The sequence below is a fragment of the Humulus lupulus genome, chromosome 4 (genome assembly GCF_963169125.1).
Source record: "Humulus lupulus chromosome 4, drHumLupu1.1, whole genome shotgun sequence".
NCBI classification, from domain to species: Eukaryota; Viridiplantae; Streptophyta; class Magnoliopsida; order Rosales; family Cannabaceae; genus Humulus; species Humulus lupulus.
In genome coordinates, this window is record NC_084796.1 from 92523655 (window position 1) to 92535788 (window position 12134).

The window sequence follows — 12134 nt, forward strand, 5'->3', positions numbered from 1 at the left end:
CCAGCCACCGCCTCTGGCGCATATTCAGATCCTTCTGAGTAAAGAAATACTTTAGGCTCTTATGGTCAGTGTATATCTCGCACTTCTCACCATAAAGATAATGCCTCCAAATCTTAAGTGCAAACACCACCGCTGCCAACTCCAGATAATGTGTAGGATATCTCTGCTCATACTCCTTCAACTGTCTCGATGCATAGGCTATCACTTTACCAGCTTGCATCAGCACGCACCCCAAACCCTGTCTGGATGCATCACAGTAAACCACAAACTTTTCATTCTCTGTCGGCAAGCTTAACACTGGCGCAATGATCAATCGCCACTTCAACTCCTTAAAACTGTTCTCACATCTATCCGTCCAGACATACCTTGTCTTCTTCTTTGTCAGTTCTGTCAATGGCGTAGCTATTCTGGAGAACCCTTCAACAAACTGCCGGTAATACCCTGCTAAACCCAGAAATCTTCGCACTTCAGGAACACTGCTCGGTCTAGGCCAATCTCTGACCGCCTCAATCTTACTTGGGTCAACCAGAATCCCCTCCTTACTGAAAATATTGTCCAGAAATGTAACTTGTGGCAACCAAAACTCACACTTACTGAACTTAGCATATAACTTATGCTCCCTCAACCGCTGTAGAACCAACCGTAGATGCTGCTCGTGCTCTGTCTCTGACTGAGAGTATACTAGGATGTCGTCAATGAATACAATCATAAACTTATCCAGATAATCCTTGAAAAGCCTATTCATCATGTCCATAAAAGCTGCTGGGGCATTGGTTAATCCAAAGGACATAACCAGGAATTCATAATGTCCATACCTCGTTCGGAAAGCGGTCTTTGGTATGTCCTCCTCTTTAATCCTTAACTGATGGTAACCTGATCGGAGATCTATCTTGGAAAACACTGTTCTTCCCTGTAGTTGATCAAATAAATCATCGATCCTAGGCAGTGGATACTTGTTCTTAATGGTTAACTTGTTTAGCTCCCTGTAATCGATACACATCCTAAGGGATCCCTCCTTCTTCTTAACGAACAACACAGGAGCACCCCATGGCGAGAAACTCGGTCTGATGAACCCCAAATCAAGTAACTCCTGCAACTAATCTTCAAGTCCTTTAACTCTGCTGGAGCCATTCTATAAGGTGTCCTAGATACTGACTCCGCCCCTGGTACCAACTTTATAACGAAGTCAATCTCTCGCTGCGGCGGCAACCCTGGCAGATCCGCTGGAAACAAATCCGGAAACTCACACACCAATCTAGTCCCACCCGGTCCAACCGACACCACCCTAGAGGTATCCACAACGCTCGCTAGGAATCCTATGCAACCTTCCTGCATCAGGTCTCTAGCCCTCAATGCTAAAATCATCGGTACACGCGGTCCACTAACTGACCCCACGAACACAAAGGGTACCTCCCCTTCTGGTTCAAAAGTCACCATTCTGCACTTGCTGTCAATCGTTGCCCCATACTTTGATAACCAATCCATTCCCAAAATCATATCAAAATCATCCATCTCTAACTTAATCAGATCAATAGACAGTTCCCTACCATCTACCTCTACTGGCAATGCTCTAATCCACTTCCTAGAGACTACCAATTCTCCTGTTGGCAACAAAGTCTGAAATCCCCTAGCATACATGCCACTAGGTCTACAAAGCTGATCTATCACTCTAGCATATTCAAATGAATGGGTAGCCCCTGAATCAAACAATGCAGTATACAAAGAACCAACACTAGAGATCTGACCTATCACAACTGAGGGGCTAGCCTCCGCCTCAGTCTGTGTTAAATTGAATACCCTGGCAGGAGCAAGACTATCACTCTGCTTCTGCTCCTCCTTCTTAGCTTGAGGGCAATCCCTCTTCAGATGACTGGCACTCCCACAAACAAAGCAGGCCCTGATCCTGCACTCACCCTGGTGTCGTCGCCTGCACCGTGGACACACTGGAAAACTCCTCCAGTTGTCACTGCCACCCGGACGGCCAGTGGAAGCACCTTGTGCCCTCCTAACTGAACTAGGAGGAACAAAGGAATCTGGGGCCTTCCTCTTCTGCTCACTAGAACCACCACCACGACTGAACCCAACAAAAGGAGGCACTGTCCTCCTGGCATCGCGCCTAACAGCGCTATCCTTCCAAATCTGATCTTTGGCCCTCTCAACAGTAAGGGCCTTGTCCACCACATGGCCATAAGTAGTTGTCTCTGGATCCAGGGTAATATTCACATCATGGGCAATCATAACATTCAATCCCCGCACAAACCTGTCCCTTCTTGCCGCATCAGTCGGCACTAAATCTGGCGCAAACTTCGCCAATCTGTCAAACTTTATAGCATACTCTGTCACTGTCGATCGATTCTGAGTCAGGTTGATAAACTCATCAACCTTCGCAGCTCGAACTGCCACACTATAATACTTCTCGTTGAACAAGTTTCTGAATTCTTCCCAAGTAATAACTGATACATCCCTTCTCTGAACCACTACGTCCCACCAAATGCGGGCACCCTTTCTAAACATGTAGCTAGCACAGGCTACCCTCTCATTCCCCTGAACTCTCATAAAATCCAGAATTGAGGAAATCATGTTCACCCACTGCTCTTCCCGCAGTGGGTCCGATCCACCCTCGAAGGTGGGAGGATGCTACTTCCTGAACCTTTCATACAAAGGTTCCCCAATTATTCTCCTCAGTAGACTGCATTGGCACTGGCGCTGCAACCTGCTGCACTGGCAGCCCAGTAACCTGAGGCGGGGCCTGCTGCCTCAACTGCTGCAACTCTTCCTCTGTCCCCTGCAGTCTTGCTTCCATCTCGGCAAACATCTCTTGCCAATTCTATGGGGCAGGTGGAGGGTCCTGACCCTGCACTACAACAATATTTAGTATATATTACATTAAAGAATAGCATATATTTAGAAGTGCTATTATTGTTGTGGGATTAAAAACACACGGAAGGCATATTTTGGCGCCATATGAATAAAACTCAGGCGCCAAAATGAATTTTTTTTTGTTAGTCTCATCTGCCAAATTCCCTAAATCTAAGTTACCCGAAAGATTTCTCTCAGCCTCCATCTCTCACTCACGAAGACTCACTCCGCCCTCTCCGCCCTCACGAAGTCTCTCTCTCGTCTCGTCTCTCCGCCCTCTCCGCCTCATGAAGTCTCTCTCTCGTCTCCTCTCTCTGCCTCACGAAGTCTTCTCAACTCATCTCTGCCTCACGAAGACTCGCTCCAGAGTGGAGCTCTTTCTCCGCCTCACGAAGTCACGCTCCAGAGTGGAGCTTCTCTGCCTCACGCCCACTATCTCAGGTTCGTTTCTCTCATCCATGTTAAAACAAATTGTTGGCTGAATGTTGTAGATTGATATGATAAAAAACCCATGGGGTTGGTCAACGTTCTGACTATTTTGGAGTAGATTTTTTGAGCAATGGATACTTGTAATATTTAGGGATGAAACTAATTATTGGTTTTGGTATGATACTTCATTACATATATTGAGAGTACTTTTAAGTTAAATGCCTAAGGGGTGAGAGTTTTGACTGGTTTCTGCAATGAGCTACAAGTTTGTTTCTTTTGACTGGTTTTATAATTGATGACATTTGCTGGTTGCTAATGCTTATTTGGACAGCTATATCTGATCCTTTGGGTGTTTATGTTTTTGAATGGTTGATGAGTTTATGTTTTTTCAATAATATATAATGGTCTCACAGTTTATGTTTGTGAGCATGTTGTTTTCTGAGTTTCCACACCCCTTTCCCTCTGAAGCTTCAATAATATACGGGAGAGGATACTTTAGTCTCAAATTTTAGTAAGTTGATTTGCTCCTCTCCTTTTCTTTGTCATAGCTGTAGTTGATTTGATAATAAAGAATGTTGGCTGATGTGAAAAATGGAAGAACAAATGGAATTCTGTAAGTTGTTTTCCCTTTTGTCTTCGTACAGTTTGATCTTTTAAGTGTCTCAGGTTTTAGTTATCATATGTATTTTATGACTAGTTCGTTGTTCCATTACTGTACCTTTTATAGTTTATGTTCCCTCTTGATTTTTCTCCCTTGAAGATGGTTAGATTATCTGTAAATGTTTATTTGGACATAGAAGGGCACTGTTTACTTTTGGTTAAAGTTGTGTATTTGGTATTTTCTGTATTTAGTTTATAAATAATCTATTAGGACATATTTTGTGCGTACTCATTGCATAGGTGGTTGTATTTAAGTTTAACCATCTTTCTGTTGTTGCTGGGCGTTATCTAGTTTTTGTTTTCTTTTCTTGATTTTGATATAATTTAGACACTTGTTTGGCGAGTGGGATATTTAATTTAATTGATTTCTATCATAAATTGCAAACGCTTGATTTGTATCCCCAAATTTGGATTATTTTGTTTTAATGGTGGATTTAGTATATAGAATTTGAGAATGGTTAGACAAAAATAGTAGTGATGATCATTCATAGGTATATGTTTGCGTCTTCTGTTTTGAACTAAATTTGATGATTGAATTTGTGGGTCTTTTTTGTTTTACGAAAAATTTGAGGACAAGAGACTTAACTAAAGGGAAGAGACATGGTTGGTAATGCTGCAGCCTGCGCCGAGAGGGCAACTAGTGATATGCTGATTGGTCCAGACTGGGCAATAAACATTGAATTATGTGATATTATTAACATGGACCCTGGGTACTTTCTATTTATCTTTTTGGTGGAACGCTTGTGTATGTCTTTTGTTGTTTTTTGTACATTTGTTGATCCTAAATTTACTTTCCAATTTTATAGCCAAATTATACTTGTATTGATTTGCAGGCATGCAAAAGATGCCTTGAAGATACTCAAGAAGCGTCTTGGCAGTAAAAATCTAAAAATACAACTTCTGGCTCTTTTTGTTAGTATTTCTTTATACATATAAGAATATATTTATTTGTTTTTTGTACTTGTTTGACATGTGGGTTTTTCGTCATATTCATTATGATGTCATTTTAAGTCATTGTAAGTTTCTCTTATTCAAAATATAACTGAAATTTTTTATTATATGAATCAGTTGTTGCTGCTATGTTTTACTTTCAATCAAGCAACCATTGCTCAATTGTGATACAATTTTCATTGAATGTTTTGATCAAGGCTTTAGAAACTCTCAGCAAAAATTGTGGTGAGAGTGTTTTCCAGCAGATAGTTGAGCGTGATATCTTACATGAAATGGTTAAAATAGTAAAGAAGAAGGTACCCTAATTTTCTTCTGATCCTATCTGTTTTTCTTTTCCTTTCACTGTGAATCTCTCCTATGCATTCCTAGTAAATCTAACTTGTCCGATGCAATTGTTTAAATTCTGCAGCCAGACTTGAATGTGAGGGAAAAGATACTAATCCTAATTGACACATGGCAAGAAGCCTTGGGGGGACCTCAGGGGAGATATCCTCAATACTATGCAGCATATAATGAACTGAAGGTTGTTAGTTTATTAAATGTTATTTTAGCATGTTAAGCTTGATACACAATTTTCTCTTGTTAATTACTTCGTCAGCCAAGGCATTTGGGCAAAAGCTTATTTAAGTTGATTAAAGTGTAAATATCATATGATCAACCTTTTTTTTTTCTTTCTGCTTTATGTGAGATATGCAATAGCATGGGTTGCATATGAATGTGAATGTTAGTTATACATGGTTAAACTAGCCTACAAGGTATATATATGCTGAAGTTGAATCCCTCAGTGTTGTCCTTGATGCTTAAGTTATGATGAATGTTTTGCGTCTGTGTTTGGATGGGTTGTATTAATTCTATGTGTTCCTTTTTCTGTTTAGAGTTTTTATAGCTAATGTGCTACTACAGTATTTGGAAAGGAACCTATTTTGATTTCTTAACTCACTTTTATAATAAAGTATTCTAAGTAATCTATGTATAAATATATATCACAGGCTGCTGGAGTTGAATTCCCACCTCGAGAAGAGAGCAGTGTACCATTCTTTACTCCACCCCAGACCCAGCCAATAATTTCTCCTGTTACTGAATACAATGATGCTGCTATTGAGGCCTCTTTACAGTTTGATGCTTCAGGCCTCAGGTACTGTCTCGATGACAACTGAATTTTGTTTATCAAAAACATTTATTCAAATTCTTGGTACTTATTATTTTCTTATATTAAACACAAGATAGATGCAAAATAAATTTCTAGAAAAGACTGGTTTTTTTCTTATTAATAAATTGGGATATGATTCTCCTTCCACCCATGTTTTCCTGGACATGTTCAATATAATTGAATTTTTATGTGGGAGATACATCCTTTGATGCGTAATTGTACTTCAGATTTGCAACGGTCTGACTCATGTAAATGTAATTATACTAATAAAATTGAAGTCAACACCCGATCATTGAACTTGTTCAAGTAATATTCTAAGGGAAAAAATGTGGTAACCACTTAACAACCCTGCTTACAGACCTAGGTATTAGCATTTGATTAGAGTTTGTCGTGACTCTTTTTCGGTTCCTTATCTCACCTTTAAAGGACAATCACCACCAAAGTGTTACCTCATTAAATTATCATATTTTTTTCTTAGCTATTTAAATTAAGGGTGAGGAAATACCATTATATCACTACCACATCAAAAGTTGACGATTTTTTTATCTCAGTTGTAAACTTGAAAAACTTGGTTATGCATCTTGTGATCACTGCAAAATTGTTCCGTGCAATTAGCTTCCTATTCATTATCAAAGAATTCATATTGTAGCACTTTTTTTAAATTTTCTTTATGAACATAGCTTAGCTATTAGACGAATTTATGTAATGGAGAGTTTTATTGTGGGTCAAATTTATATAATTCACGGCTCAAGTAAATGTCTGGGTGCATTGTACAAAAGAGAAAAAGTTAACTTTTCATTCCCCTGTGAGAAGTAAATGGCTGTTTCTATTTATTTCTTTCTCAATTTAGTTTTTCTGCTGCTTTTGCTGCCTCTTTTCATTGTATTTAAGAGTTTTGTTGTTCTTTTTATTTTGTGAGCTCTAGTTTCCAAGGACTCTATAGTGGGTTTGGATAGTTTCTTGGTTGTAAGAGTTGTAATTTTTTTTAATGATGACTCCTAATTAAAGGTCGAATGATGTTGATAGTTTATTAATTGGTATGTAAATTTGCTTTCATTTTAGTGGCTTCATTGGATTTCAAATTGGAAGGAACTTTATTTGTAGCAATTTGCAAGAGGTATGTTCTCTTTTATTTTTGTTAAAATATTTTGCAAATGTTAGAGGAGTTTGAATATCTTAGATATTCATCCTTAGTGAAGTAGGTCCTGAGATTATTATTATTGTGTGCTGCGGTGATAACGGAAGGTTGAGAATTTGTGTGTCTTAGTGAAGTAGGTTCTGAGAAATTTGTGTGCTGCGGCGAGATAAGGAAGAAAACTTGTGTGTTGTTTGAATATTTTGAATTGATAATGATTGATGGTTGGTTAATAAATAAGGCTGAAATGTTTTATGATTTTTTGTTAGTTATTTGATGTATATCTAATAAACTTCAAAAACTCACAGAAATTTGAAAGTAGAATCCAAACCCATGTGGGGAAATGTATTAGAATAATTATAAAAATAGCTTCTTGCAATTCAAAAACTTGGGTAATAAAATGTAAAACATTTTTTAGTGCAAGGCCAGTAAATAAATTTTTTTAGTTTGAATATATACATCAAAAACCAAATACAAAAGAAAGAGTAACATCCCATTAACAAAAGAACTATTTATGAGAAAAGGAAAAAAAAAACTCAATTGGAATATGATACAGGTTCTAGGCAACATGTAATTAGTAATAACCCCAAAAAGATTATACTACTCCTCTCAAGATGTATTGTAACTCACATGATATAGAAAACAAAATTCTGAAACCTCAATGAAAAACATAATAACACCTTTAATATGCATATTTTTTAGGCAAACTTCCCCTTTTAACATTAGATAGATTTCTCCTCTTTACTCTACAAGAATGCTAGCCATTATGGGGAGAAAACATCTGACGCTGTTGTTTTTAGTGAAAAGAAAGAAACAGTTGCTTTGCCACATCATTGAACTTCCAATGGAACAAACAATAATTTCAAACTTTTAAACATGAAAAATGCAGCAGCAAAGTGTGTCTTGACTTTGCTGTGCTGACACCAATTAGCTAACTTAGTAGTTACTAATTTGATCATTTCTGGCCAACAGAAATACAGCAGAATATTCCTAAAGAAAAGAAAGAATAGAATACAAAATTGAGTTTACAAGAACATGTGCTTTCATGTCCAAGAGAAAAGTCACTCAGTAATGATTTTAACACTAACTTATTTTTACACACCATTAAGACACAATGGCTCCAATATTTACATGTTATTAACTCTTATCAAAACCCCACGAGCACAGAAGATTAAAAAGTATCCCAAAAATAAGAATTTCCCTTAACTTTATGGGAAAAGTGGGGTAACAATGGAAAACTTAAAAACTATGTTGTTGTAGAACCTAAACTCACCCTGGTTTAATAACCTGTAGCAATATGGAAGCACAGCCACAAATGGACTGAGCTTGAGATGCTCCGAAAGCAGCTCAGATAGATATCTGACACCACAAAACAAAAACAAAAACAGAGTCAAGATCGAGCTTTATATACAAAAATCATCATAACTCATACGATTCCCAATTAAATTATGCAAAACAAACAAACATTAATACTATATCAAAAAAAAATTATTAAGAATACAATATTTATATAACTAAATCGAAATATTAGAGAGATTCTCATAATAAATATGTTTCTTCTACATAAAAAGTATACAAATAACTGAAGTTTTTTATTGTAGTTTTCCCCTGGTCAAGACAAGTCATTTTCACATGGTAGTTTAATGTTCTGTTTGTATCCCAGGAAACTAAACTTTTTATGGTATTCCAGTTTGTTTTTCCAATAAAATCTATGAAGAGAAGAGAATAAATGTTAGTGAACTGGTATCATGGAATTTGGTTTTGAGATTGTTACCTTTGGAGTAAGATAATGAATAAGTTGCATTTTCAGCCTCATTTCGTATGGACAGATAGGAGCTTTTCTCAGTAATATTATATTTCTGTCTTATCTCTCTCTATATATACTCATCAATGGGTTCTTACTCCTCAAACTACTACTCATCGTAAAACAATTAACGATGTAGCCCATTAGCTCAAACTTTAACTTGATCTTCAATACATGTGCATAAGAAGTTTTGAGTGCAAATGGATCAAAATGATTATGACTATAATCATCTCTGTTGATAGTGTTGTGAATCCTTAATCAAATACAATTGATCAAATAGCTTAAGAATAATCTTATAGAACTTTAGACAGAGAAAATTAAAAAATAGAGGTGAGAAGAAGAAGAGAATTTGAATGAAATAGCCACTTTCTTTATTGCTGAATATCAATCCACATTACAATCTTGAAAGCCTTCTATATCAGTTTGTTTACAAGATTACAGAGCTAATACAATGTAAATTGTCATTAAAAATAACCTGTACAATGTAATGTCTATTTATAGACAATTATACTTAACTAACATTACTAAGAAGAGTAAAACAGTTAAGTTCTTAGTGACTGAAATGAACAAGTTAGCATAGCTGACCGAACCAATTCCTACAGATAGTATTAGTAATTTTTAGAATAACTAGATACTGCAACATGTAGCAGCTTAAACTTTTCCTATATAGTAGTTCCTAGATGTTGCAATAGATCATTTCAATTATCAAGTGTAATTGCTCTGATGCATGGGCATATGTTATTTGTAGTGCATATCAGTAGACTATTATGGATTTAATAAAAAGAAACCCATTATAATTCATATACATCTTGACCACTACAGTTACATCACACCTTATATAGTCAGCTGCTAAAATACTAAAACCAAACTAAATCACACCTTTATAGTTCAGCAGAATATTCATCCATAGAAGAGAATCATCTGAGAGTCAAAGTAGAGTCCAAGCCTCACTATATTTAGGCACAAAGGAAAGAAAGAGAAAAACTGATAGTCACAATAGAATTAGAAATTTATATTAGAAAATAGAATCAAAATTATGATCTAGAAAGATAAACATGAAGGAAACTGTCTGTCTATAATTGTGTACAAAAACCATTATCCCTTCTAATAGTACAAAGACTAGAACCAATATATAAAATGGTTCTGAACTGAACCGAGCATCTTGCTCTTTAAGAAACTTGTCTCCAAGCATCCGAGGAAGATTCAAGCCTGAAGAAGAGGCAAAATGTGACTACTTCTTTATTTAAGATTATGGTAGTCCAAAAACAAAAAAAATGAAGTTTAAGTACCGCATAATCGTGTTTCCCCATCTCTCAGTGGCTCTCCTCTTTCTTCCATTCTCAGTCTTTCAGTATGACTAACTACTCTATGGTCCTCCGTCATCTTAATCGGTTTCCCATTGGCACTGCTACAAGTAAACATATTCAGTATAAATTATCATGCTGCTGGTATAAATTACAATGCAGGTACTTCTATAATTATATTTGGACCACATCTAATAAGTGTTAAACAATAATAATTTTACAGAGATATATTTAAGGAAGACAAAAATAACATGATACGTGAAAGTAGTTACTAAACTGTATTAAAACATCATAAGTTCATTGTCATGATCATGTGTGCGTTAATGTGTTTCATCAATTGCCTAAGTTTATTCTGAGTTTGTGATTTATTTGAATTTCATTGCTGGTTGGGTTGGTTCATGATATTTTAATTTTACAGAGATATATTTAAGGAAGACAAAAATAACATGATACGTACTTCATAACACATGCTGAGTCCCCCACATTTGCACATTGTGCAAAGAAATTTTCAGCACCATCAGTCCATACCAGAAGCACTGTTGCAGTACAACCCTAAGTAAAACTAGTTATATTAGCACAAACTATAGCATTATCAACATTCATCACTACACAAAATTATCAAAAAGATATCAAGTGGATATATGAATACACCATATATGTAATAATATATATTTATGTTTTTTTTATTTTATGATTTTCCTTCTTGCTGTGCACATTTATAGGGGCGGTGACTTTCTTTTTAAATATATTTTGTGCACACTAAAACAAGAGTTTCAAATAATAATAACAATACTAAAACGTAGACATACGTATGTATATGCTGCTAACATTGTCTTATCTTCTTCTCTGTTTTTCAAATAATAATAATGCAATACAGTTTTATGAGATTAGTGAATAGTAGTTTGAGTAGACAATTATTAAAAAAATTAAATCAGAGCTCGGGTTGATTGTCTAAAAATTTGGATTTGTGAAATGTTTTATTGAATATCTATGTGTCTTTGAGTGAAGCCCAATTAGTTGTGTTTCTTTTGGTTTGTGTGAATGAAGTTTATTTTTTCTTTATAGTGGCTATAGTTTAGGTATTTATTAAGATCTATTTAATATTTTATATTTTATTAACTAAAAATACCCAACTATTGTTGAAGCCATGTGAGTGCCATGGCCATTTTAATCTCTTGGGGGTAAATATTCCCCTGTATTGGTTCTGTTTATAGGCTTATTTTTTTTATGTCGTGAATTTACTTATGAATCTGTGAGCACCAATAATTTTTGTGTTGTAGATTGTATGGTTAACCTCATCTCTTTCTTGGCAGGTACCTCTCTATTATGATGGGATTGGGGGCATACGTTTGTCATTAAAACTTTCTGACTCTAGCCAAACACCTATAGAGGTATGGATTAGTTTGAGTTGTAGTATCAATTATAGTTGTTATTTCACTAATATTTGCATTAAAATCAATGGCTCCAAATGCAAAATATTAGATTGGATTGGGTCTGGAGAAATTGTTGCAGAAGGTTATTTTATTTCAAGTGACCCAAAGGATGAGGTTCACCATGTTCCTCTTGGGCCTAGTGCTATGAAAGTGGGGATAGATCTTGTGAGAAAGAATGATGCATTTCTGTGGAGGCCTTCAACAGTTATGTCTAATATAGAAGATGCTATAGGTAGTATAATTGCATGGCCAGCTGATAAAGTTATAATTAGGTAATTAACTTTTTTTATGTACTCTTTTAGTTTACTATAACTTTAAGTTGAAGCATTAATTATTTAAATTTTGTTGTAGCTAAGAAAATGGACTCACAACAAAGACAAGTGCACAAAGGATGATGAATTGAAGGATG

General features: G+C 35.9%; 1 protein-coding gene across 1 annotated transcript; it reads left to right on the plus strand.

The window, feature by feature from the left end:
* The first annotated feature begins 4544 nt into the window (after positions 1-4544).
* LOC133832373 (TOM1-like protein 3) lies at positions 4545-6056 on the plus strand. The gene is made up of 5 exons (XM_062262724.1): positions 4545-4658; positions 4782-4860; positions 5097-5195; positions 5309-5422; positions 5889-6056. Exons 1-5 carry the CDS (start codon positions 4549-4551, stop codon positions 6054-6056), a joined length of 570 nt encoding a protein of 189 aa, XP_062118708.1. The 5' UTR covers positions 4545-4548.
* Positions 6057-12134: the final 6078 nt, after the last annotated feature.

Coding starts and splice junctions, on each gene's coding strand:
- LOC133832373 (XM_062262724.1), top strand. CDS start 4,549: ATGGTTGGTAATGCTGCAGCCTGCGCCGAGAGGGCAACTAGTGATATG. Junction 4,659..4,781: donor ATTATTAACATGGACCCTGG/GTACTTTCTATT, acceptor ATTGATTTGCAG/GCATGCAAAAGATGCCTTGA. Junction 4,861..5,096: donor TACAACTTCTGGCTCTTTTT/GTTAGTATTTCT, acceptor GTTTTGATCAAG/GCTTTAGAAACTCTCAGCAA.